The 24,022-nt window shown below is 39.6% G+C and overlaps 1 protein-coding gene across 1 annotated transcript in view; it reads left to right on the forward strand.

Moving 5' to 3' along the window:
- Positions 1-24,022, forward strand: part of FAF1 (Fas associated factor 1) — a 173,630-nt gene that overhangs the window by 113,772 nt on the left and 35,836 nt on the right. Inside the window, exons 11-14 of the mRNA XM_085308055.1 lie at positions 399-462; positions 1,320-1,401; positions 10,447-10,601; positions 23,797-23,933. Of these exons, the coding sequence (XP_085164181.1) occupies positions 399-462; positions 1,320-1,401; positions 10,447-10,601; positions 23,797-23,933 (438 nt within the window). The remainder of the gene's footprint in view (positions 1-398; positions 463-1,319; positions 1,402-10,446; positions 10,602-23,796; positions 23,934-24,022) is intronic.

The following is a 24,022-nucleotide window of genomic DNA, read 5'->3' on the forward strand; positions in this document are numbered from 1 at the left end:
GTAAAGGTATGGAAATGTTTCTAACATTATGTATAGGAAATTAAAAGAGGAAAGTAGCTAGCAATACAGTGTGTCAAACCTTTCAAGCCAGTCCTATCCCTTTAATGTATTAAAGGAAGTACTGAGCATTAGCTCTGAACAAGTGATTTATCACATTGCCCTGGAACTGAGGATTTAACTGTTTGGAAAACCTGAATATATTCATGGGTGTGTCTGGAAAGTCCATGTTGCTCTGAAGATTCATGGCTGATAGTCTTTCATGAAATTTATATAGCATGTTAACTACTTAGTAAACCGTCAACACAAATCGACAAAACAAAGTGAGTGTGCACATTAAAATCCCTTTCCCTAAGGTTGCATTTTTTTTTTCTCTCTCTCTCTCTCTCTTTTTTTTTAAGTGCCAGAAAATGCTGAAAATGAAGGAGATGCCTTATTACAATTTACAGCAGAATTTTCTTCGAGGTAAGACTAGCCTGTTGACTGTGAAGGAGACAATAAAACGAATGTACGTATTTTCTTATGTAGGCATACAGATTTAGGCATGCAAATCTAATCTGTTTTAAGCTAATTTGGTTGAGGCAATTTAGGAAACAGAATATTTCTCAGTCCAAGTTAAGTATGCCCAGAAAGATGATAAGGATTCCGATTATAGCAATAATAACGCTTTAAATTTGATATACAGGAGCAGAAAAGCTGAAGCTGATTAATATTAAAATCCTGAGTTGTAGTAAGAGTTTCCTCAATAGTAAAGTGGTTGGACAATCATAAATCACTACTTTTTATAAATACAGAACTGCTGCTTTTCATAACTTTATAACTGCAAATTATGCATTTTTAAGCAGTTGTCTTACTTCATTAGATAGGTGGAAGCTGCTTGGCAGCCAGAAAGTCCGTGTGCTACAAACTAATGCAAAGTTTGTCTTTTGTTTTCAATCCTGTGTGATGGAATGTTTATTCACATAGGTGTATATATATGGGATGCGTTAATATGTAATATAACAGTCTTCGATTAACCTTTAAAACTATAATAAAGAGAAGCAATAAGTTATGATTGAAAAAGTATATAGAACTTCAAATGTCTGTTTATGTAAACAATTTTTTTTATGATAAAACGCATAAGGCAGCTGTTAGTTTGAGCTTTTGAATGTCAGTGGACGTATAGCTGTTAAAGGGCAGAGGGGAAATATTCAGAAGTGCAGTACTTCAGCTTTCTAAGGATTTAGCCAATGCATCGTATTAGGGGAATATGTGAAGAGCTAGAATGTTGAAATTATTTCTTTTCGCAATTTTTTATTAATTGCAAATTTTATCCCCAATAGATACGGGGACTGCCATCCTGTTTATTTCATTGGATCGTTAGAGGCTGCTTTTCAAGAAGCCTTCTATGGGAAGGCTAGAGATGTAAGTGTATATTAGCAGTGCTTTATTTGATTTAGAGGAAAAATGGAAACTACTGTGAATGCTGTATTTTTCTTATTTTTAAAAAGGTAAACTAAGTTTTGGAGTGGTCTTTCTACTGTAGTAAACAGTTATACTCATTTAATTGGTTTGCTAAAATATTTGCCCTGAACTCTATTGAAATGATAGCGAGTATGTCAGGCTTTCTAATTATTTAGAGTTTATTTTTATTAGAGACCTTCAGTCATCAAAACTACATTTTTTTCTCTCTCTCTTTTTCTTTTCTTCCTGAAGTAATGCTGTCCTAATGCCAGATAACACTGGCTTGGCAGTCTTGTGGTTGACAAGTTCAAAGTTGCATGTTGGTGACTGCTATGAGGAATGGCTAAGGGAATTGTAAATTTAAATGGAAAGGTCTCTGAAATACAGTACTACTTATTTCTTTATACAGCCTTTATTTGCCAAGTAAGTTCCAGTATGAACGTTTTATTATTTAGTTTTTCTGGCTATTCAGCCAGACATCTCAGGTTTCTGTTATTCCATACACAGTTGTCAAATCAGTATTTTAATAAAATTAGAATGGGAATAGTTTATTTAAGTTTTGGTGACATGAATTCACTAAGGAGAAACCCAAACCCCGGCATAAGTAAGCATAGATAAAGCTGAAACACAAACAAGAAAATTATGCTGCTTAAATTTACTTGTTGTTATATTTGATTTTAAAATGATGAATGTTTTGGCTTCCCATAGTTATTCATATTGGAAGGAACGGGATGTTATGATAAGTATGGTTATGAGTAAGATTATGTAGATAAGTAAGATTAGGAATCTGCACTAAATAGCTTAAGTTAACACTTACTGGATATATTGTGAACACAAATAGTTTTCTCACACTCGGTCTGGTGGATACTTTAATATCTTTATGTGGATTTCAGAGTATAAATTGCTACAGAATATTCAGTAGGAAAATATTAATTTATGATAGCTCATTAAAGTAATAAAAAGTAAATAAAACTCAATGAAGTAGTTAAACTAATGCATGTTAAATAAAACTCAATAATTAAACTAATGCATGTTCAAAAGAGATCAGATGATGAAGTGAACATGAAAAGTGCTTGAGTTAGGAATTTCTCTTTGTGTCATTTCATCAGAAATGATTAACAGAAGAGGCTCCATTACAAGCTTTCATAAATATTATTTGATGCCTACAAATCCATTTTTAATGCAGTACAACTACTTAGATTTTTAATCCTCAAAGTAGTTCATGTGCTACATGTGAAATTCCTGTCACCTTGCATTTCTGTTGTTTTGCAGTGGAGTCAGACTAGAGCCTCATCAGGATAATATAATATATTTAGGAAAGTATTGTTTTTATGTCTTTTTTGTTTAAAATTTTTTTGCAAATATTGACTTAAGTTTCAGAATCCTCCCTTGACCCCAGAACTCTCCCACCAAATGACATTATTTTATGTAACATCTTAAATTTAAAGCAAAGGTACGAAAAAGTATAAACATCATTTAATCTTACTGTATTTCTTCCTGCTATGAACAAACATTTTCCACACTGCCTCCTGGAATTCATAATTGAGAAAAGGGACACTTTGTTTTATGTTTTTATAATTGCATTTCATAAAATAATTGAAAATGTATAGTAGTTAAGAAAAAGCTAAAGAGAAATTGCAACCTGTATGTCTTATGCTCTGATTTATACTGTGGTGGGCACTTAATTTCACCAGGGCAACAGATGAGCTTCAGGCACCAGCATTCTTCACTTGAAGTGAGAAATTGAGTTCCAAGAGTAAATAAAAACAAGATTGAAGGTTTAAATCCTCTGCTAGGCTTTTTGAACTTATATACTCATTAAATGTTTATTGGAGTGGTGGGATTACGAAGGATTTGGGTAGCTTCATCAACTGGTATATACTTAATCACTAAGTAAAACACTACATTTGATAGAGTGTTTCTCACGATGCCACACTCAATCCATCTTAATGAAAACCGCTTCAAACTGATTTAATTTGAGAGCACTTGGCAGCCAGAGTGCTCAGAGATCTTAGCCTTTTCTTGACAAATTCTCAGTGCTGTCCAGAGCAGAAGGTGCACTCTGCAGTTCAGGTCCAGTGAGACAGCCATCCATTTTGTATTTAATTTGCATTCGTGATAATTTTTCCTTGCAAATAACCTGTTATATATGCACTTGGTGGCTTCTTACAGAAATAGTTTAGTTCTGGTTATCTTAAGTAAATTCACTTGTATCAGAACATACATTTTAAACACAGAAGATGGATTAAAATTCTTGTAAGAAAAGTAGCTGTTCTTCTGCTAAATGTTAGTGTCTTTTGTTTCCACGTGTTAGAAAGGATAGTAATTCCATAATTATTTGGTAAAATGCTACTTGAAAAAGAAGCTATAACCTTTTATAAATTTTAATAGCTTTGTTACCTGTGTGTTGTTCAGCTTTCATTATCATGGCCTTTTGTTTCGAGCCTCTGTATAGTTAAGATTAACTTATCGGGCGGGGGTCTATTTTCTTTAAAAGCAGCTGCTGCCATGAAATTGCCAGTTTTAGGTAGGAGAAATGGAACGAGGTCGAATGTGGCACTACCTTAAAAGCTGTTCATCTCTGAACTTGACTTTCTTTAATAAATAAATAAATAAAAAGACAGATACGCCTTACTTCAGGTAGCGATTTTAGCCCCAAATTAAAATAGCTGGAATGCAGAGCCCTCCCGTTAACAGCTGATGCCCTCGGTCACTGGCAGTGAAATCCCCAGTTACAGCCTGCAGCCTGATAGTTCCGACCGCGGGGTGGCAATTTCCAAGGCTTGTTACACATCTAACACGAGAAAAACTTCTGATTGTTAATTTTTTTTTCTTTTTTTTTTAATTTGGTCAGGAAGACAGAGACAAGGGCTCATTGCAAAAACAAATTCTTTCTTTGTGAAACTCTCGCTTTGCTTTTGGTGCCCCTTTGAAGAAAGCACTTCTCCGACGTGACAGCCCACGAAGCGCAAACGTAGCTGCGCCATGTAAAAACAGCTAGAGCAGATGCCATGGGAAAAACCTGATAACGGGCAGTTTTTCACGAGGTGTTTGGAGGAGGTTTCTCTCTAGCTGAAAGCAGTTTGCTTATGTGCTGTGTTTTGAAACTTAGGGATTTTATCCTCACTTAGACCGGTATTGTTATAATACTAGCGCCTAATCTCTGTCTTGAATCTAATGAGGCTGTTTACTTGATTAATACTGAACTTTTCTTTTTTCTTTTACCAGAGTTTGTTTGCCTTTTCATTATTATAGGTAATTGCTACTCTTTTGTTATGAAAAGGGGTAAAGAAACCTGCTTTACCTTTTCAGTAGCTCTTATTTTTATGTACCTCTGCCAGATCCACCTCTGCTTCCTCTTTCAACCCTTCTGTCCACTGATTTTTAGTATGCGAAACATCTCTCTTAGCACAGGTTGGTATTGTCCCCCCAACGTATATTCCTGCATACTGAAAATGAGCCATGTTTTCCTTCTCTTTGAATTCTGTCTTTTAGTTTAGTGGCAGATTTATTCCTCTCACATGCGAGTTCTTTGTTTCCTGAACACCTCGAAGGAAGATTACTTCTTGGCGTGTTCAGATAAAAGCTTTTTCTTGTCTCTTATCCAGTGCTTTGCTGATTTCTGCAAGCAGTAGCAGAATATTCTTTCATGCAGGGCTACTTAAAGTATCATTTTTATCTGTGTAATTTATGAAACCTTCCCTCAGTGTTGTTTTAGGTACTCTTTTAAATCACATTCAGAGGAGAAATTTGAAGTGATAGAATCAAGCTTGTCTTTCAGATCCTATTTTGTGTAGTTGGTGCAGACGCCTGGAGAAAGGGAGCTTGTTCTGGATCCCATTTGCAGGACTGTTCTTTGGTTTTGTCTTTGTCATCTTTTCTTTCCTGGGTGGGTGCCCTGGCCAGTACGCTGAAGTCATAGTCCCTCTTAGGACCAATTTCAATTTATTCCCTAAATGCTGTGGAGAGATGCAAAGGAGTACAGCCGCACCAGCACTGTTTCTTTTGCCTCCAGGCACATTTTAAATCAAATTAAATTGCTGCTGCTGCATTTTATGAGAGGCCTGATCATACAATGTGTGCTAGATGTTCTTTGAAAATAACCTCTTTCGTAGGGGGAACCAGGGGGTTTGGTCCAGGGGACCTAGATGGAGAAATGACTTGTTTCCAGATCCCAACTGAGTGTAAATGCAACCTGAGCACCGAGCCCCACAGTTTTGTTGAGACTGTGGAGGACAGGAATAGATAAGAGTAAGTCTAGATACTCACGAGAAGAATAAAGCAGCTACAGTAAGGTTTTAGGTATTAACAGATAAATTCCAGTTAAATCTCATGTTAGTCACCTACATTCTCTTTCCTGATATATTTGCCTGATGTATTTGCTGAGAATTCTGTCCTTTCATTCTTAAATTAATTCTGAACTCTTGGATCATCATCATTTAGAAATTTTGACTGCTACATACTAGCTTAATCATCTCACTGTTTGACTACAAACCCTTTATATGGCTTAATCCTTCATATCTGAAAAGTTAGTCCTGGTTGCGGGTATCTCTTCAGTGCTCTCTGTACTTAAAATTACGTAGCGGAAGTTTATTTAGGTTGTCTAAAACACAGTCTTTTGGGTTTTGTACATACCAAATGCATGAACATTTAATGACAGTGAAGAATCTTTCCAGGATCTTAGCCTCATATATTTTGGGTAATTATCTCTGCCTAAAGGTTTGCTCCTTCAAATAAATGTCACTAACTTTCTACCATAAATATTGTAAAGTTAACAGTTTTTAATGGTTACTGTAGTGAACAAAAGTATTTGGAGCCAGTGATGTTACGTTCACAGGTAGAGAAATTTTTATTAAGGGCTTTGATATTTTAATTGCAAAAAGGACAAGTAAGAGTGCTATTCAACTATGATTTTATACCTCATTGTAATTTATTGTACATTTTACTTTCAGTTCTAAAGGCTTCTAAAGAATTTAGGATTTCCTAGATCAGTGATCCTGCTTTGATCCCTTTTCAAAGTGGAGTAAATTTGGAGGTATAGCACCGTGGTGAGAGAAGGGTTGCATTCTGCCCAGGAAGAAGAGGCTGTGTCCGAGCTGACTGTTCGCACGATCTCCCGGATTACCTTAGAGAGGTGGATCAGATTGTTCACTTCAAAGGCTTAAGGATGTGAAAACGTGTCCCTTTGTTCATTTAAATTAGCTCTCACTATGTAAAACTTGGAAGAAAAAGGAAGATCTCCCGATTCATTAGCTTATCAACTTGAAAGAACATTCATGCCTCTAGCAGATGTAACATAGTGAACGGTTTTGTCTCAGTCTCTACTTGAACTCCTAAACCTGAGATTCAGAAATAGCCATGCAGGTCCGTGGCTTTGCTCACCCCTATGGTTGTATCACTGTTCTCATTCCATTTCATGTTTTTAGGTATCAGTGACCTAGTCATGTTGTTAGAAACTGGCTGAGAAGTTTGGATATCTCATTACTCATTAACAGTTTAATCTATCTAATTAAGATCTGTTTTTCTTTCTGCTTCAGTGACAACTTTTCCTTCTTTTTTCTCTTTCCGTACCAAATGCGTTAACTCTTCTGTAGCCCCATCAAATGATGCAAAACGCAAACATCGACCAGTCGATGGCTCAGTATTTTGGTACATAGCAAGGACCTTGAACGTGCTTCCGTCTCACGGGGGGAAGGACAGCGTGAAGGCGTGCATCCAGGAAGCCGCTATGAGCGGAGCAGGCGCGCGGTGCGAGACTGCGGCTGGGAGGACCGAACCTCCTGCCGGGCTTGTCCCTTGCTGTCCTGCGCGTCCTGGCCGCGGGCCATCGCCGTCCCGCAGCGCGGCAGGGCCAGGCCAGCCCTGGGGCCGGAGGGGTGGCAGCGCTTCCCCACCGATACCTGGGTGCGAGGTGCCGGAGCAGGGGCAAGGCAACCCTCTGCCGCACGCAGCCCGCGAGACTGCACAGTCCGACCACAGCAGAGGTTTCAGAAAAGTTACTCGAGCTAGAGTTTCGAAAGTATTGAGATGTCTAAGCTGCTGAAAAGGAGTTAGTGCCACTTTCAGGTGGCCCTTGTTCCTTTGAGATAAATGCGACTTAGAGCTTAGAGTTAAAGCAGTATCTTAAATCCTGTTGACGTTGATGAGACCTTGACTCCTGAGTGTGTTTGTAAACCCAAACCCCTACGGCCAGGTTGCTTTGAAAATGCCAGGATACGACTATCTGGTTTGAATCACCCGCGTGTTATGAAAAATGCGTCTCTTGACGGTTTAAGCACATGAATGCTTTTGGAAGGCCAAAAGCTGTTCAGCACTGTGAACCTTTTCCATGTGTCATACCTTCCTAAGGGCTCGCAAGAGTTCTTCCCTGCTGGGCTTTTTTCTTTGTTAAAATCTTATACTAAATACCTCTCCACTTCCTCCCTCCCCCCCCCCCAATTAATTATATTTTTGAATACACAAAAATACTGGATTTCTGTTAGTAGCCTTCTTCTGTGGACATCAATACAGTTCAACGTTTTAGTAGAGCTATTTTATTAGTATTGACAAAAAAAAAAACAGATTTTTTTCCTAATTTCTCAAAGACTTGAAATAACAAAAACACCCTGTTTATAAAATATATACTATCATAGGTTAGTAAAAAACACAGAACAAAACAGAACTCCAAGCCAGGAGTCTTTTACACTAATGCATTTTTTCCAAGCAAAAAATACTCCCAACTTCTGTTAAGATTTTTCAAAACCATGTGTTTCAGCTTCTGTCCTTGCCGCTACCTCTTTACTTTTGTCCTAGCAGTATGCCTAAGCCTGACCTTAACAGTTTGGACAAATTATCAGATGCAGGTACAATCTGTTTTATAGGATGGACTTTAGTCTTTGCATGCCGTGATTTGTTGATGCAACAAAAAACCCCTACATTCACTTATAAAGTAGTTCAAATGTAAACATCCATTGTTTGTGTGCCTGTTTTGTTTACCAAAATTTGTCCCTAAACCTTTAAGCTTAAAACTGTACATATTTTGAAACATTCGCTTGTATGGAATCTCATATTTAACAGTTTCATGGGGTTGTTTCTTTGGAACTAAAAGTGTTTCTCAAGAGCCTTTTTTTCTATCCGCTCCCAGTGAAAAGAGGAGAGCAAAGCCATCCGCTTACCACAAAGCAGTGCCACCACAAAGGAAAGATTAAGGGTTTAGAGAGAGGTCAATGTGGGTTTTTCTCTAACTAAACACTTTCCTAAAGTTTCCTTGTGGAAAAAATAATGAAGTCATCTCAGAGTTTTTAAAGAATTTTTATTTCTTTTTCACCGTCTGCATTCGCTTGTCTTCTCAGCATGGATGTTTAATCTTTCTAGGCTTTGTGAATTGGTCCAAATGAATAAGTGGTGAGCTGTCTCTCTAGGAGCTAGAGGCTTATTCTAAGGCCCTAATCACTGAGTAAACACATCTTTGCCCTCCCTCTCTTACAACTGCTATATAATAGTTGAGATTCTAGCACAGTAACCTGGATATTGCAGGGATCGACGCTTTGAAATGCAGAATGGCTGATCCTCAAAAACAGACAGTGCCTGATCTTCCCCTGCCTCTTTCTTCTTTTTAAATTAAATATCACCACCGAAATGCTGTTTTATTGCTTGATATTGTGCATTAGTGCCCTGGATTTTCAAGTTTAGTTTCAGTCAACATTGTGGGCTGCACTTATATGGAACTCTGCATGTTAGGCTTATTAATGGCCCCTCCTGGCACATGTGTACTTGGGGCTGAAGAACATTTAAATTAAATTAGACAAACATTAATGAAAATTGCTAATCCCCTTCCCAAAGTCTAATGTTTAAATGTACTCCTCTTTTTTTAAACAGTCATTAAGTTTTATCCAAAGCCAGTGTATGAGGTTATAGCCATACTTTTTTGTTGTTTTAAAGAAGGCTTGTCTCAAAATTGCATCCTATGTCTTGCCATCTCAGTACACATCAATATCTGGTATTCAGTATTCCTTGTGATGAAGAGATTGAAATGACTATTTAAAGAAAGTCTGAAAACATGATTTACTGTATTGTCTCTAACTAATACATATTTTTTGCAGAGTGAGAAGAAAGGGTGGAACTTTGCAATTTTTCTGAATGATGTTCATCATTCATCGAAGAGCAGATACAGCTCTTTCCTAGCTCATAGTTTCCCTGAATTTTTCTCAGTCTGCTTGCTACCTTTCGGTACACACAGGCTTGCTTTCCAGAAGGTGCTCTGAGAATATGATGGGGACGCAGCACAGCCGTACGCTGCTGGCAGCAAAAGCTCTGCTGTTCCTTGATAGGATTTCAGGAGAACCAGGCACAGGTGTCACCTTCAGCAGGTGGCCTTTGCTAGCACGGTAGCTGCGATGGGGTATGTCAGCACGTGCAAACGCGGTGCGGGATTCACTCATCTGTCCTGTGTCCCTGCTCGGGTCCCGCGTGCTCGCGGCGCCGTGCAGCCCCGCCGCCTCTTGCCTGCCGGCAGACGGGCTTGCGAGGGCATCCTGTACGTGGGCATCAGGATGAGGAGCTGCCAAAACATCCAGCGTGTCGCATCACCAGCCTCAGACCGTAGATGTTTGTACTGGTACTTACTAATTTTGCTCTTTTACATGGCTATAGATGGGCTGCTATAATACGCCGTCATTCTTTCTAAGTTGATTATAAATGTATTTGTTTAGTGTCCTGGATACTGTTGTTTCAAGGGGGATGTTTTCCTTCTTCAGGAGAATTATACTAAACATTTTTAGGCAAATAACCTTTTTTAAAAAGAAAAAGAAAGAGACTTACAGATTTAGAGGGATGGACCATTTTGCCTTGAAATCTATTGGTTTCAGGGTTTTTTTTCCTTCTGCGTGTGCACATTGAGAGACTCGGTGCACACTGTCTGTAAGCACCGTTGGGTGTACAAACACACAAACCCACAGTTGCAATTTTCAATTCCTAAATAGTCCGAGGAAGTTTTTCACTGCTCACCGTTTTCCCCTGTCCTTGCAGAGAAAGCTTCTTGCTATCTACCTCCACCACGACGACAGCGTCCTGACCAACGTGTTCTGCTCCCAGATGCTCTGTGCCGAATCCATTGTCTCCTACCTGAGTCAGAACTTCATCACCTGGGCATGGGACATGACGAAAGAAGCAAACAGGGCAAGGTAAGGCCGCTCGAGCAGGGGGCCGAGCCGCGCTCCTCTCGGGGAAGAGCTTCTCTGCGTCATCTCTGTGTAGCAGATGTTTTGTTGCGTGGTGTCTGTTAAAACGAAAAGCTTCGTGCTTGTTCTCAGCTGATCAGTGAAGCTGTGCTGTTTGATGCTGCTTGGGAGTTGGACCCTCCTCTCCTTCGTTATTCCTATGTAGGAAAAACAGCTCAACAAATTATTCCCCTTCCCCCTCTTTTTTTTTTTTCTGAGTTTATTTTGCAAACAGTTCTTGGAACATGCTTCGGTGCTCTGCCATATGACATTGATTGTATGTACATAGGTGTAACTGCATTAGAAGTGTCTGGGTACACTTTTGCAATAATAACTACTGTTGTTACTGATTTTTTTAATATAATTTAATAATTTAATATTAAATTTTAATATAAATTTAAACTAATGCATTATTTAAAAACAGATTTTACAAAAAGAAAATTAAAGCTAATAATTCCTATGAAGTTTTATTAACTCTCCAGTTTTCTTCCAGAAGATACCCTTGGCAGTGTTTGGGGATTTTTAATTTTATATATTAATAAATGCTATCCTGTTTCTTAGAGACCATCATTTTACTGACGAGTTAAGAAATAAAATCTATATATTCCTCCTTCTTGTACATTAGCAATGAATTTTCATATCTTTATATGAAGACATTTATCTCCTGCAATTATTTAACAGTTGATCATAATGTACTTAAAAATAATGATTATGTTTAGAAAGCAGACCTGTTTGGTTTTCTAACTTGGACTTTATTTTATCACTTCTATTTATACAGAAGACTACTGCTTCCCAGGATAGTGTTTTGAGTATATAGCTATAATGATGATTATTCTAATTTTTCAACAAAAGAGGCTATAGTCACTTGGCCTGGGATAAGTTTACCATTTTTTACGTAATTCCATTGATTATTGAACAATTAAAAATGCAGATATATGTTCCTTTTGCTCTATGGCTTGGAAGACATTGGATTTCCTTATATCGTTTATTGTATATTGTATCGTTCATACATTCTTATTCTTAAATATGTAATTATTCGTCGTATTTCTTTAAAGAAAGTGGGTAAGAGAGAACAGCTCAATCGCTTTGCCTAGTAATATACTTTTAAAATGACACTGTTGTTTCACGGGAATTCCTAGCTCAACCTTCTGCATTTCGCCGTTGCACGAATCAGCCGTTGCGTTCCTTGTTTTAGTTATTCTAGGTTTATTAAGTGACAGTTAAAGACACTATGGAAAAAAAGCAATGACAAAAACAGATTAAAAAAATAGTAAAACCAAAAAAAAAGCGCGTGAGAGAAAAAGAAACATCTAGGCTCTTTCATGAGACCAAATACAGGCTGGAAACTTGCTTAAGTCTTTTGGCATTGCCATTCATTGGCAGCAAGGAGCCTCCTCCTTTTCTTTTATCCCTCAACTTGGTGTAGAAGGAAACACTATTTCTAAACCATCTGTAGTGGCTCAGTTCAGCTGGCTGCCTGCTGTTCTATTGTTCGGTTTCCTTTTTAATTCTCTAGTTTCTTTTATTTTACAATGACAAAAAATTGCAGTGTAGTTTCTTTTGAAAAACTGTGTTTGAGGGCTTTTTTGGTGACTGACGATCAACAGCCATATAATTGCTTTGTTGTGTTTTACTAAAGAAATCTATTAAGTAGCACAACTTTGATACACTAGTAATAAGAGTTTGCAGGTTAGAGAGACACCTGTGGTGACCAAAGCGACAGAAGCTGCTTGTTAGAAAGAGCCTGTACAGCTGTGTCCTATTAACTCCTTATGACACTTTTTAAAACACAAAATAAAGGGCTTGTTTAAGGCTTTATAGCTATTCTCAATGAATCTGGTCCCTGATTGTGCAGCATGATAGGGTTTTAAGCCTTCATTTTTTTCTCTTTCTCTCTTAACAACAACGAAGAAACTGTCATATTAACAGTGAGGTCAAAAAATACCAAGGGATAAACAAGACATGCTGGCTCAAGTTAGAATAATTTCTTCCTTCGTATTTCGTGTCACATCCTGCTCCTTGGACTCCCGAGTTCTCCGAGGGGGCACGGCGCAGCCTCCCCTGTTCGGAAAGTGCCGGTGCACGGCGGCGGTCCCGTAAGTAACTGCTCGGTACCGCTCTCCAGTTGCTGCGCTTCGCCTGGGGCTGAACGCCCGTGCTCCTGGCGCCTCGGCTCTTGTGCGTCCCTGCAAACGCAGGCGCCTTTGGATCCTTTTACCTGAATGGGGAGAAGATAGCAGCAGCAGGATCTGCTTTCTGCGTGCCCGGGTAACCCAAGAGCAACTTACTGGTGCTAGCAGAGTTGCGCTAGTGGAAAAGCCAGGGTGGGAAGGCAGAGGAGCTTAATTTATTTGCCGTAATCAGCAGGGACCCCTCGACGTCAGGAATAAAAGACAGGTTTTCAATACCGCAGCGTGGCGTGAAGAAAGATTTCAAATAGGTTTAAGCACTTGCTTACGTTCACAAAAACACTTTTGAATATTCTGAGTTTCTCCTTGCTCTTCACTGTCCTTTTCCTGCTTCAGGGATGAAATCTGGGACTCTTCTGCGAGCCCTGGCAGTGTGAAGGGGCTGGTGCTGGGTTGCGCTACGAGGGTGGAGCGGGAGACGTGGCCGCAGCGTGGCCAGCTCTCCGTGCGCGGGCTGAGCACGTTGTTTTCGTTAATCAGTAAAGCTGCCTTTCTCGTGAAACAGCGGGTACTCCCTCCTGTTCATCATTATTAATAGCATAACACCGCGATAACAACACTTGTGATGCCTGCTTTTATGAAGAACACTTCCCCCAGCCCCCCCAAAAATATTTTGTCACCAGATTTTGCTATTTGTGGTGACTTCTTTTATTAAAGAAAATAGCGAAGTTTTTGTGCTACCTCTGTGAGGTTTTCCCCAACACGAATGTAGTCCGAACACCGGAGTGATCAGGATGCCCAGCTGGCCCAAACCCAGTTTGGGGGCTGTGCAGCCTGCTGCTCTCCTGGCAGAGGCCGAGGCAGGTTACTCCGTTGTTGGTGTACTCCGTTCCCAGTAAGGATCTGGGCGCTAAGCAAAGCGGTGGCACCACGTTCAGCTGGGATTACTGGGAGTGCGAGGGAGGTACCTTCGGTGCAGGTTTCCCGTCCTGGAAGGGGGTGTGAGTATGTGTGTGCACGACTGTACTGTTATCGCTAGTGCCCTAGGTTAGCGTAAATGATGACTTCTGTTTTAAAAGATTACCTTTCCTAGAAGCACTAGTAGTTACATTTTTGAAATTCTGAAAGAAAAAAGAAAAAAAACCAAAAACAAAGCTACACGTATGCAGGTATAGCTTTTACTTTCTTGTTTTATTCTGTTCAATTTAGGGTGAATCATAATCACTGTTTGCCTTCCCTTGCCTGCTTTGTAAAGACTTGCTACCATGGCATTCTCCAAACAGCAGAAATAGGCTTACAGGAGCTGTCACGGCAGCGGTGGTTGTGTTTGGCAATGTTGACAGTCCTGGCCCGGCCTGCTGGGCTGCGCACGCGGCTGCAGCGGCTTTGGGCCGTCCCCTGGGCTGAGCAACTGTAGTTCTGGCATCTTCTAGCTTCAAATAGCTCGACTAAATGCTATTGTTATAATATAATTATGTTTGTGTATATAGAAACTGTATATAAATATATACACAAACACATGCATAACTATTTTTGGTAATTTATTAAATACACAAACATGAATTAAGCAGTTCGTATATTTATATCCAGGACATAGACATAGATACATAAGTACATGTACACAAATCCACACACACTCTCATGTTTGTAAGCTCCACATTTACCAACACACGTTACACATAATATTAACAGACTTCCAATGTATATAATGTTTGCCAAGCAAAGTAATACCAAATCCATAAAAAAGTAACTAGAAAGTCTGCAGCAGGTTCTTTGCTTCTGCTGCTGTCTTTGCCCTCGGGTGCTATATTTCAAGGTGTTGCCTCAGCTCTGATGACAGGTACTTGTTAGTTTTAATGTTCAAATGATAGTTTTTCACTTTGCTTAATCTTAGGAAAGAGTTAATTGGCTAAAGCACTTCTCAGCAGCAGGTTGTCTTCACCTGCAATTTCCGTCATCAAGTAATTAGCCATATTCACAGTTGCTGACCCTTGATACGAACCTACTGAATGATGCATGCCTGGATGAAGACCAGTTGACCATATTGCTCTAGCTCCCCAATCCTGTTTGATCCTTCAGCAACTATATTGCAGGTGTGCGGTCCGCGTGTGCTGGACTCGGCGAGTGTTAATTTGTGACTGCCTCTTAAGGAGCGACAATAAATTCTGCATATGTTACCTGCAAAACCGTTGGATTTGTTCTTTGTGCTTTAAATCCTTACTCAGGTTCAACAGAACGGTGTGAAAATCTTATCTATTGTATTTTGCAATATTTTGCTTAATTTACTCTAACAGCAATAGAGTGCCAGTCAATAAAAACAGGTCAAAAGTCTAATTAATGCTTTAAAAATAAAAGTTCTCAAACACCCGGAGAGTTTGTCATTTTCTGTATGGCTTGTTTTGAGGAGGAAGAGGAAAGAAGGTGAGGAGGGAACCCTTCTGTTCCATGATTACATCCCACCCGCTCATTTTCTCCTTTTCTCCTCTGCTTTTGATTTTAGTGGCGGTCTTAACAGAATGTCAAGATCAATTTGCAGCATGGTTTAACTCAAGGTTTGCATTCTGCCAGCAGCAATTGTCCTAGGGAACAATGCCGTGTGGTCTGGTAACTTCAGAAGCTCTTAGAAGGCTCATGGCAAGGGCAGCATCTAATGACTTTATTAGTGTAGGGTTTCAAAATGGGCTCAGTAATTGTTCGCATCTCTTTGTCGTCTAGTCATAATTACTGCACAGTATTGTTCAGGGCTGCACTTGTGAATAGTTTCCTAATAGCACTGAAACGAAGAAAAAAGGAAAAGAATAAAAGGTGATTGTCTCTTTAGATGGAGAACAAAACAGCCTGTATATAGATGATGGTTAAACTGTTTATTATACGCTCACCAAAAAAGGTAAACTATCCCTGCTTAAATATTTGTATACTTCAAGGTAATTTCACATTGGTAGTCTAAAAATGTCCAAATTTGGAAAACTTAAAATGCATTCTCTCTTGGTTTTTATTTGATTGTGATTGGTAAGGTATAGATGTCTCTGTAATACTCAACTATACATAAAAAGTAGTTTCTCTGCTGGTCTGATCAGGATTTTCAGTGTATCGTTATACGTGCCTATACTGATACCTTGAGATCATTTTAAAAAAATTGTTAAACTACATAAACTTACTAAACTGCTAACTTTGCAAGCATAAAATTTTAAATCGCCTTTATGAAAACAAAGCCCAAAACAAGTTCTATCCTATTGCGCTCAAGCTGCAGCATAGTTGATTAAGCTTGCTGAACAGAAAATGTGACAGACTAAAACTTTGTGGTGTCCCATGCAAAAGCGATGCAGGGGAACAGGTAGTTGAGATGGGCTTGCCGGGCTTTGAGGACGAAGAAGGTAATTCACGGCTCCGCTGGAAATGCAGGAGCGCTCAATGGCACCAGGGAAGTCTCATGCCAGAAGGGATTGAAGCAGTTAAGAAATTTAGCCACTTCTAGAGGCGTGCTTAAATTGACTGTCAGAAGAATTTCAGCGGGTGAAGGCAGAATCAGCTGTACTAAAATGCAGCAGAAAAGGGTGAATATCACTGGTGCTGCAGGGTGCCTGGGGGGATGGAGGTACCTGCAACATGTCTCGTCCTCCCTGGGTTACCATGACTCTGCTTTGGCCTTGGCCTCGTGGCAGCTGCATCCCGGCCCACGTGGGGGGCAGTAAGGTATTCGCTGCCTTTCGGTTGCTTCGTTCCTTGAACTTGAATGCAGCCGTTGTGTTTTCCTGCAGGCTCCTTGGACAAAGCCTAATTCCTTCAGCCTTTGCTTGTAGCTCGTGCTTTTTAGGCTTGTGATTATTACTGCAGCCTTCATCTGGACCCTCTGTAATGGATCTACATCTCTCTTGGTGTGCAGCGCCTAAAACTGCCTTCTCAGTTCTTATTACAGAGAGAGAATTATTGCATGCTTTGCAAACCATGCCTCTGTTTGGCTTGGCAAGCACCCCAAGATGATGCTTGCCTTTTTCACATCCTGACTTTTCCTCTTACCTTACTGCTTGATTCTTATTCTTTATTTGTGCAATTGTTCCTCCTACTCAAGAGACTTTCACTGACCTTGCTGAATTGCATTTTATTTGTCAGATCATTTATCTGATTCGTGAAGATTATTCTGAGTTCTTCTCCTGACTTTCAGTGTTCTTGGAGCTTCTCCCACCTTACTGTCGTCTGTAAAATAACTAGACATATTCTCTATTCTTATCTCAGTTATTATTAAATCTAATTGTAGTGAACCTTAGCAAATCCTACATTACACATCTTTCTAGGATGACAGATAGTAATCAAAAGCATTACTGATATGCAAGTAAAGCTTGTGCTTTCCTTTTTTAGTGCTGCACTTGAGCAAGAGGTCCAGGTATATTTTATTTATACTTTTACCAATCGTTTTGCCTGGTGTCCAGTCCAGTGGTATCTGAGAGGATGGATTAATGAGTTTCTAGAGGGAAGTGTTTTAGACTGAATGGGGTTATAAAGTGTTTACCTAATCTGTTTGAACCTTGCAGGATGAAATTAAATCTTCCATGTTTTATGAAGAGTTAGATAGCTCGCTCCTCTAGGCTTTACTCTTGCATAAAGAAAACGTGGGTAAGATTGTGGTCTTTTAATCTGAATCCCTCAATATTTTGCACGTGATATGCACGCTGTTTAATCCAGGCCATTTTGTGCATTTCTCTAAAATGCGAACGGGAGCCCCAGGTTGGGAAGTCTCCACTCGCCGTGGACAGCTTACGCAGGAGCGGGCACCTCCCGAGGGCGGCGTGGAGCACCGAAGTTCAACGCGCATCCGGCCACCCCAGGCAGCCCGGTTTCCTGGAGGTTTTAGGATTTCAAGGCCGCATTTGGGGACCTCGCTGGAGAAGCCTGTACTCACTGGTTTGGCGTTCTTTTAGCCCACTGATAGAGTGGTAGCTTTTAAGTTTCAGCTGTACCTTATGTCTTCCTCGTTCCCTCCTATTTGAGCTGACGGTTACAACCTTAGAAATGTGGGTAAGACATTAACTCTGTGTTATGAAGGCTGCAGAGAGCAAGCTTATTTAAATACAGCATTTCATTGCCTCAGTTTTTAAATTTGTAATATAAATACCTAATACAAAAATATTACTTTTGCCTTAACATTTTAGTGAGACTTACGTTGATTTCACATGGTATAAAATTATCATCAAAAATAATTAGGGATTTGTATATTTAATAACCGTCATAATTTTCTTCATGATCAAGAAAAAAATTGCACCTTTCCTTTTTCACGGCCACTTCTGAAGTTTTACCGTTCCATTAAGGCAGACAGGCCTTGGGATTATTCATGGTTCTGGCCGTGAATAAACTCATTTTTCAACCCAGCATCACCCAGGCTGAGAACTGAACAGCAGTTCAGACTGACAGAGGTTTTAGAAGAGGTTGTTGGCTTTGTCTTGCTGCTGGTTCTTGAGCAGGACTTGGCTGTGGACAGGGTAACAAGCCTTTTAATTAACCTTTTGGGGCTGGGAAGCGATGGAGGGTTGAGAAACACAAAAGCAAAGGAGAGCTTTTATTTTTATAGGAACATAGCAAAAAACTTTCAAAATGTAGCAGGCGGCATCCCTGCTTGCACAGACCAGGTGTACCGGGCAGTGGCAAAACCCAGCTTGCTCTGCCGTAGCTTCGTTCTGCAAGTTTACTTGGTTAACAAAAAATGAGCTGGAATCATCTTTTTAGATGCGACTATTTTTTCTATAACCGTACTATACCATGACTGTTGGTCATCTTTATTTTATTCATAAGGTCTTGAGAAGCTAGCTTGATTTGGGGATGTATGCAGAACTATTCATCCTGTCAAGCTGTATTACCAGTTTGATTCCAGTAGATAGCTGAAAATTGATGCTGCTCAGTGCCTGTTCTCTGCTGCAGTTAATGTTTGGTTTCAGTCATGTTACCAGTCAGTAGGTGTCCGTGTTTTTTAAAGCAGTGGCAGTTACCACCTTTTTCTGTGGAAAGAGAAAATTGCTCGGTGCATGGCTTAGCGATAAGGGAAGCAGGCAGTAGTGCTGCAGGCATTTTTAATAGAAATGCAGCAGACTCTCAGTTAGAATTTTCAATTCTTTCCAACACTGTTGCTTTAATTCTTTGATTCTTTTTAAACCCTTCCTCTACCAAAAGAGTTTTTAACCAGGAATCAGTTTAAGCCCGTTCCCACTGGGAGATGGGACAGCGTGGGAGCTGCTGGGTGTGGGCACTGAGGATGCTCCTAGCAGAGCGCTGCCGCTTCCGCAGCTCCTTTAATCTGCTGCTCAGGAACAGCACTGAACCCGGGGACATCACTGTCCGTGTGACAGCGGCGCAGGAGGTGGCCCCGAGAAGCGGCTCTTAGCAGTGACACTGTTCTCTAGGGATCTTCCCTAAAAAACGCAGCACGGCCTGCAACGCGTCGTCAAAGATAAGCGTTGTGCTGCAAAATCCAGGACCAGGCTTTCTCTTCCCCTTCTTTTCCGTTGATGAAACTAGACGGGTAACTCCTGAGCTGCCTTCTCTGCTGGTGCAATGCAGCATCTAAGCCTGGATCCATCCCAGCAAATTTTAGGCACTGAAGCAATGTACTCGCCTCAGGAGGGCGGTCGGCTGGGCCTTTGCTTTAGTCTTGGGGAGAGATTGTTAAGTTTGATTTGATTAAGTACAACTGTCATCTTAAATCAGTAATTCAGACCTCCTTTTTACCAGAAAGCGCCAAGAAGTGACTCCTTACCAAATCATTTAAACTGACATATTAAAGGAACATTACATTTTTCTGAAGTATTTACTATCGTTGTTTGTTTGTTTGTCTTATTGCTGGTGTGGTAAGGAGGGATCACATGTAATCTTGGATCCAGACTCCACTGCAGTAGATCCTGTTCGTAAGAATAACAAAAATGAGAAACAACGGATAAATATACCTAACACATGGGCAGGAGACGCATAAGGAAATGATGAGATAATTCCAGTCATTATAATAATGATAACGAAAGACTAATCGACTTACACCATCCAAAAACTCTGCTGTCTTTATATGTTTTCCTGTTTTCCAGATAGTTTTTTTTTTTTATTATTCACTGTGTTTCTGCATGGAGTTAAACTTTTCATCAATGTGCACATTCACTGTGTATGAATTATGAGCTGCGGATAGTTCATCTCCTGGTTGCTCAGTGTTACTTGCAAAGCTAGTAAGCACAAAACTCTCCTAGTGATTTGAGATCTGCCACTTCTAAGTGGCAGTTTTATTTTTGACTTTTATATGTAAAGAATGACACACTGGATTTCTGCCTTGTACAAGGAGGTTCCTGAGCAAAGGGGCTCTCTTACTGTCATTTCTCTGTGATTTTGACAAAAATGATAATCCAGCGCCTGATGTCAGGATTAAGTGGTAGGAAGCACGTTTCAATCTTCGTACGCCCAGTTCTGCGAGGGTCCCGGCCGGCGCCGGGTCGCGGCTGCGCCCAACCAGCCCGTGCCAACCCGCGAAGTCTCTGTGCTTTGGGCTTGCTCCCATGAAGGCGAGACGTAGCTATGTGTCCTATAGATCAGAAGCTTTCTGGAGATCAAACCCGAGACTGGGTTCGGCAGTGGAGGTAACACATATTCTTAAAAACTAAAAGCTGCATATTCCCAGCAGAACGTACTGTTACTGAACCCAAGCATCCCGTACAGCATACCCAAATCAAGGGCTGCTATAGACTGTAGGCTTTAGATGCAACCAGAATTCCCTTTGTTTTGAAATGCAGTCACGTTTTAAACTTTTATTTTACACCAAAAAAAGCCAGATTTTTAAAAGTTGTTATTTTTCCATAATTGCATTATTTAAAAGCTTTTTAAAAGAAATAGGAAATAATTTGTGCTTCATGGTAAAATGACAAGAAAATGTTGTGCCAAAATATATTTTTATATCATTTTTCATATATTAGCTGTTATGGAATGATACCATTGTAGTCTGAGAAGCAAAGTGTTAGCGAATATGCTGCCGAAATGGTAACTGTCCTTACAGGTTATCTCAGAGTGCATGTGAAGGGATAAAGGTTGTGCGATTATCCGCAATGCCTAAAATTAACATCTTCGTTTCACCAGAGTAACTGTTTTACTGCATGCTGCTTTTAACTAGGGGGAGTGCTGTGTCTAAAATACCTTTTCAAAACTACTTGCGTTTAAAAAATTAAGATAAATTTGTAATTGTTTAGCATTTGCTTTTGCATTTGTCAAGCCCTGGTCAATGGCTGTGTTTGTTTATTTTGTAGCTCTAATAGCTGCTGCTTTCATTGCTAACAAGCCACAAAAGAAGTACAGAAATGGCACTCTCTGCCAAAACTCTTACTTTTTTGATGAACTTTAATTTTGTAACTTTCAAGAGTGCTTTTTAATGGATTTTTCCTTCATAATTTTTTTTCACCTTTCTCATACTTCTCCCTCTTTGAATTTTTTTTTGTAATTTAGAAATAAAAGGACTTGTAGGGTGCCATGTTCCCTCCCTTCTTGGCAGTGTTCCTCTATTTCCACTTTTGGTGGGAGATCACAGTGATCCAGCTTGTTGTGGAAAACACTTCTCCCCGCGGGGACATCTGGCTCTTTGATGAGCTCCGCAGGCAGTTCCCTCGGCAGCTCTGGAGATGCCACGGAAGGAGCTGGCACGCTCCTCTTCGGAGGAGCAAAAGGAAATCCCGCCCACGTGATGTGTAGAATAAGAGACTGGTTACAGCCCCAAATTGTTTTGGTCCTAGTCATGTGCTTCTGAAGCTAATATATATTAGCATAGAAAAGGCTTTTTTACTTTTTTTTTTTTTTTTTTTTTNTTTTTTTTCAAGATATGAGCGTGGCGGAAGGTAAAGGGGCCTGAAAGTACAGCACCCGGTGCTTGGCCGGGCCAGACGAAGGGACCACAGTGGGGAATTGGGGGCTCTCACGTCGGGGTTGGTTGTGGTACACGAGCGGCACTGGCTGAATAAAAAAAAATCCTCTGGAAAAAAAACTGTTTGGGAAATCTTTTAATGTACTGAACTAGCTAGTCCATTCAGCATGCCGGGCACGCAGATCCCAGACCCATCACCAGCATGTTGGAAGACTGTGCGGTGGCTTGAGTAAATGGGGAATTGATCTAAAAAGAAAAAAAAAAGCGCTTTTGACTACTATGACTAATCTTGTGATAGACTTGTTAGTCTCTGCTGGTTTTGCTCCTCCTAGGGCTATCCTCTGCAGTGTTTTTTCCCCTTCAGTTAAATATTTTGCTTTTCCCGTGGAACCTGGGTTGCTTTGATTCTGCAGAGCATTGAAGACTGTTCAGCAGGTTTATTATGTAGATCTCAGGAATTTGGCTCAATTGCCTCCTATCCCTATTTTATCTCATTACTTCTGGGAGTGAAATCCTGGATTTACAGAGGTCAGCTTGCCATAGGACATCACAATTGACTTCTGTGAATCTAGGAATTTATTTAACTGTTCCCACTTGGAAATGAAAATGAAAAAAAAAGCTTTATTTTGCTTAAGAATTTATATGTCCAGACTTTATTGCCACTTTATTTTGTCTTAACGGCATAGTATGTCTTTAGTTAGATATTTCTGGTAAATCAGTCCCTTAATTCCCTCGGTCATTTGGGTTGCTTGTAACTATCTGTTGTCATTCCGTGTCATTCCCCGAACTGCGAGAGATGGAGAAAGAAGGAGGCAAGGAAAGGTGTTTGCCAGTAACCTTGATGGCGTTGAAACACTTAGTGGCTATCCCTGTTTGTTGCCTTCCTGTCAAGTATGGTTACAGTTATAGCTCAAGTTGGCTTCGAGTTGGGATTTTTTTTCGTATTTCAGGTGCCTTCAAGTCAAAGCCCAATGTGGTGTTCATCAGGCTTCTCCGCTTTCAGCCACATTATTAGTTAGAATATATATTGATTACAGAATTCCATTTCTGAATCTTTTCAGTATCTTTTGATAACAAATGATTTAGAGCACTTGACATTTCAATGCAGTTTGTCTTTTCAAATAGGTTTGGCTTCTAATGCATGTGACAACAGGACTTTGCACTTCAGTTAGAGCATACATTTCAGAGCAGTTGTTACCTAAAATATTATCATAAGGCATAAGAAAACACACGATTTAAGTTGCCTTTCATGAACATAATTAAGAATTAATAAGCCTGTACCAGTGGCTAGTCCTCAGAATTTCCACTGTTTTGCCTTTTGTGACCCATGTTATTAAAAGTCCATTATTTTTACAGACTTTATTAAATTGGATCTTATTAAAGCATTCTATATTTGCATTTGGTCTTTCATAATTCATTATTATTATGACATTTACTTTTTACCATCAGATCTGAAAACATATCATAAGCTACCCTTTTCTCTTGAAAGAAATGCTAATTTCAAACAGTCCTCTAATGGAAGAGAAAAGCTTTATCAGTTTTTTCATTTATTCAAGATCGTGTTAAGAATACTAATGCTAGACTTCTATATGCTAATATCTGAGAGCTTTTTTTGGTCAAAAGCTTAGAATTATTGTTTTTAGATCACACTGCTACGTTTGTCACTGGCAGGGCACTAGTACAAAAGAAAATACAATTCTGAAGTACCTTGTTTTAATTCTGCGATTATAAAAACATTTGTGCAATAGTTCATTGTTAAATTGTGCTTCTTGTATGAAATGATACTAATTCTGCACTTCTTCACGCCTGCTAGATAACATCTTCACTTAGTTCCTCTTCAGAAGTTTTTAACAATTGGTTTAGAATGATTATTTTGGGGGGCTTTAGCTTTGTATTATAGTTTGAAGAATAATGCAAGAGAAAATGGAATTCTCCATCAATGAAATCACTGCCTCTGACAGTTATTAGTTATTTTATCATATTTTTAAATATTGCGATAATCATAAAAAAGGAATAAATAACTCTAGAATTCCTTATAGATTACAGAGGCCTGGATGTTAAATAGTAGATAGCACACAATTAAACTGCTGAATATTTTTTGAACACTAACTTAAAAAAATCTACAATGTAAACTAATGTATATATTTTTTTTCCTACGTAGGTTTCTGACGATGTGCACTAGACACTTCGGGAGTGTTGTAGCCCAAACTATTCGAACTCAGAAGACAGATCAGTTTCCGCTTTTCCTTATTATTATGGGAAAACGATCATCTAATGAAGTATTGAATGTAATACAAGGTACAGTTCTTGTGTTATATTGCAAATATTTCTTATGTGGGTATTGAAACTGTTAGAAGACATCTTTGTTAAGTTCCTTTTTTGAGATG

The sequence above is a fragment of the Rhea americana genome, unplaced genomic scaffold, assembly GCF_003343005.1.
Source record: "Rhea americana isolate MKP2758 unplaced genomic scaffold, rheAme1 scaffold_27, whole genome shotgun sequence".
Taxonomy (NCBI): domain Eukaryota; kingdom Metazoa; phylum Chordata; class Aves; order Rheiformes; family Rheidae; genus Rhea; species Rhea americana.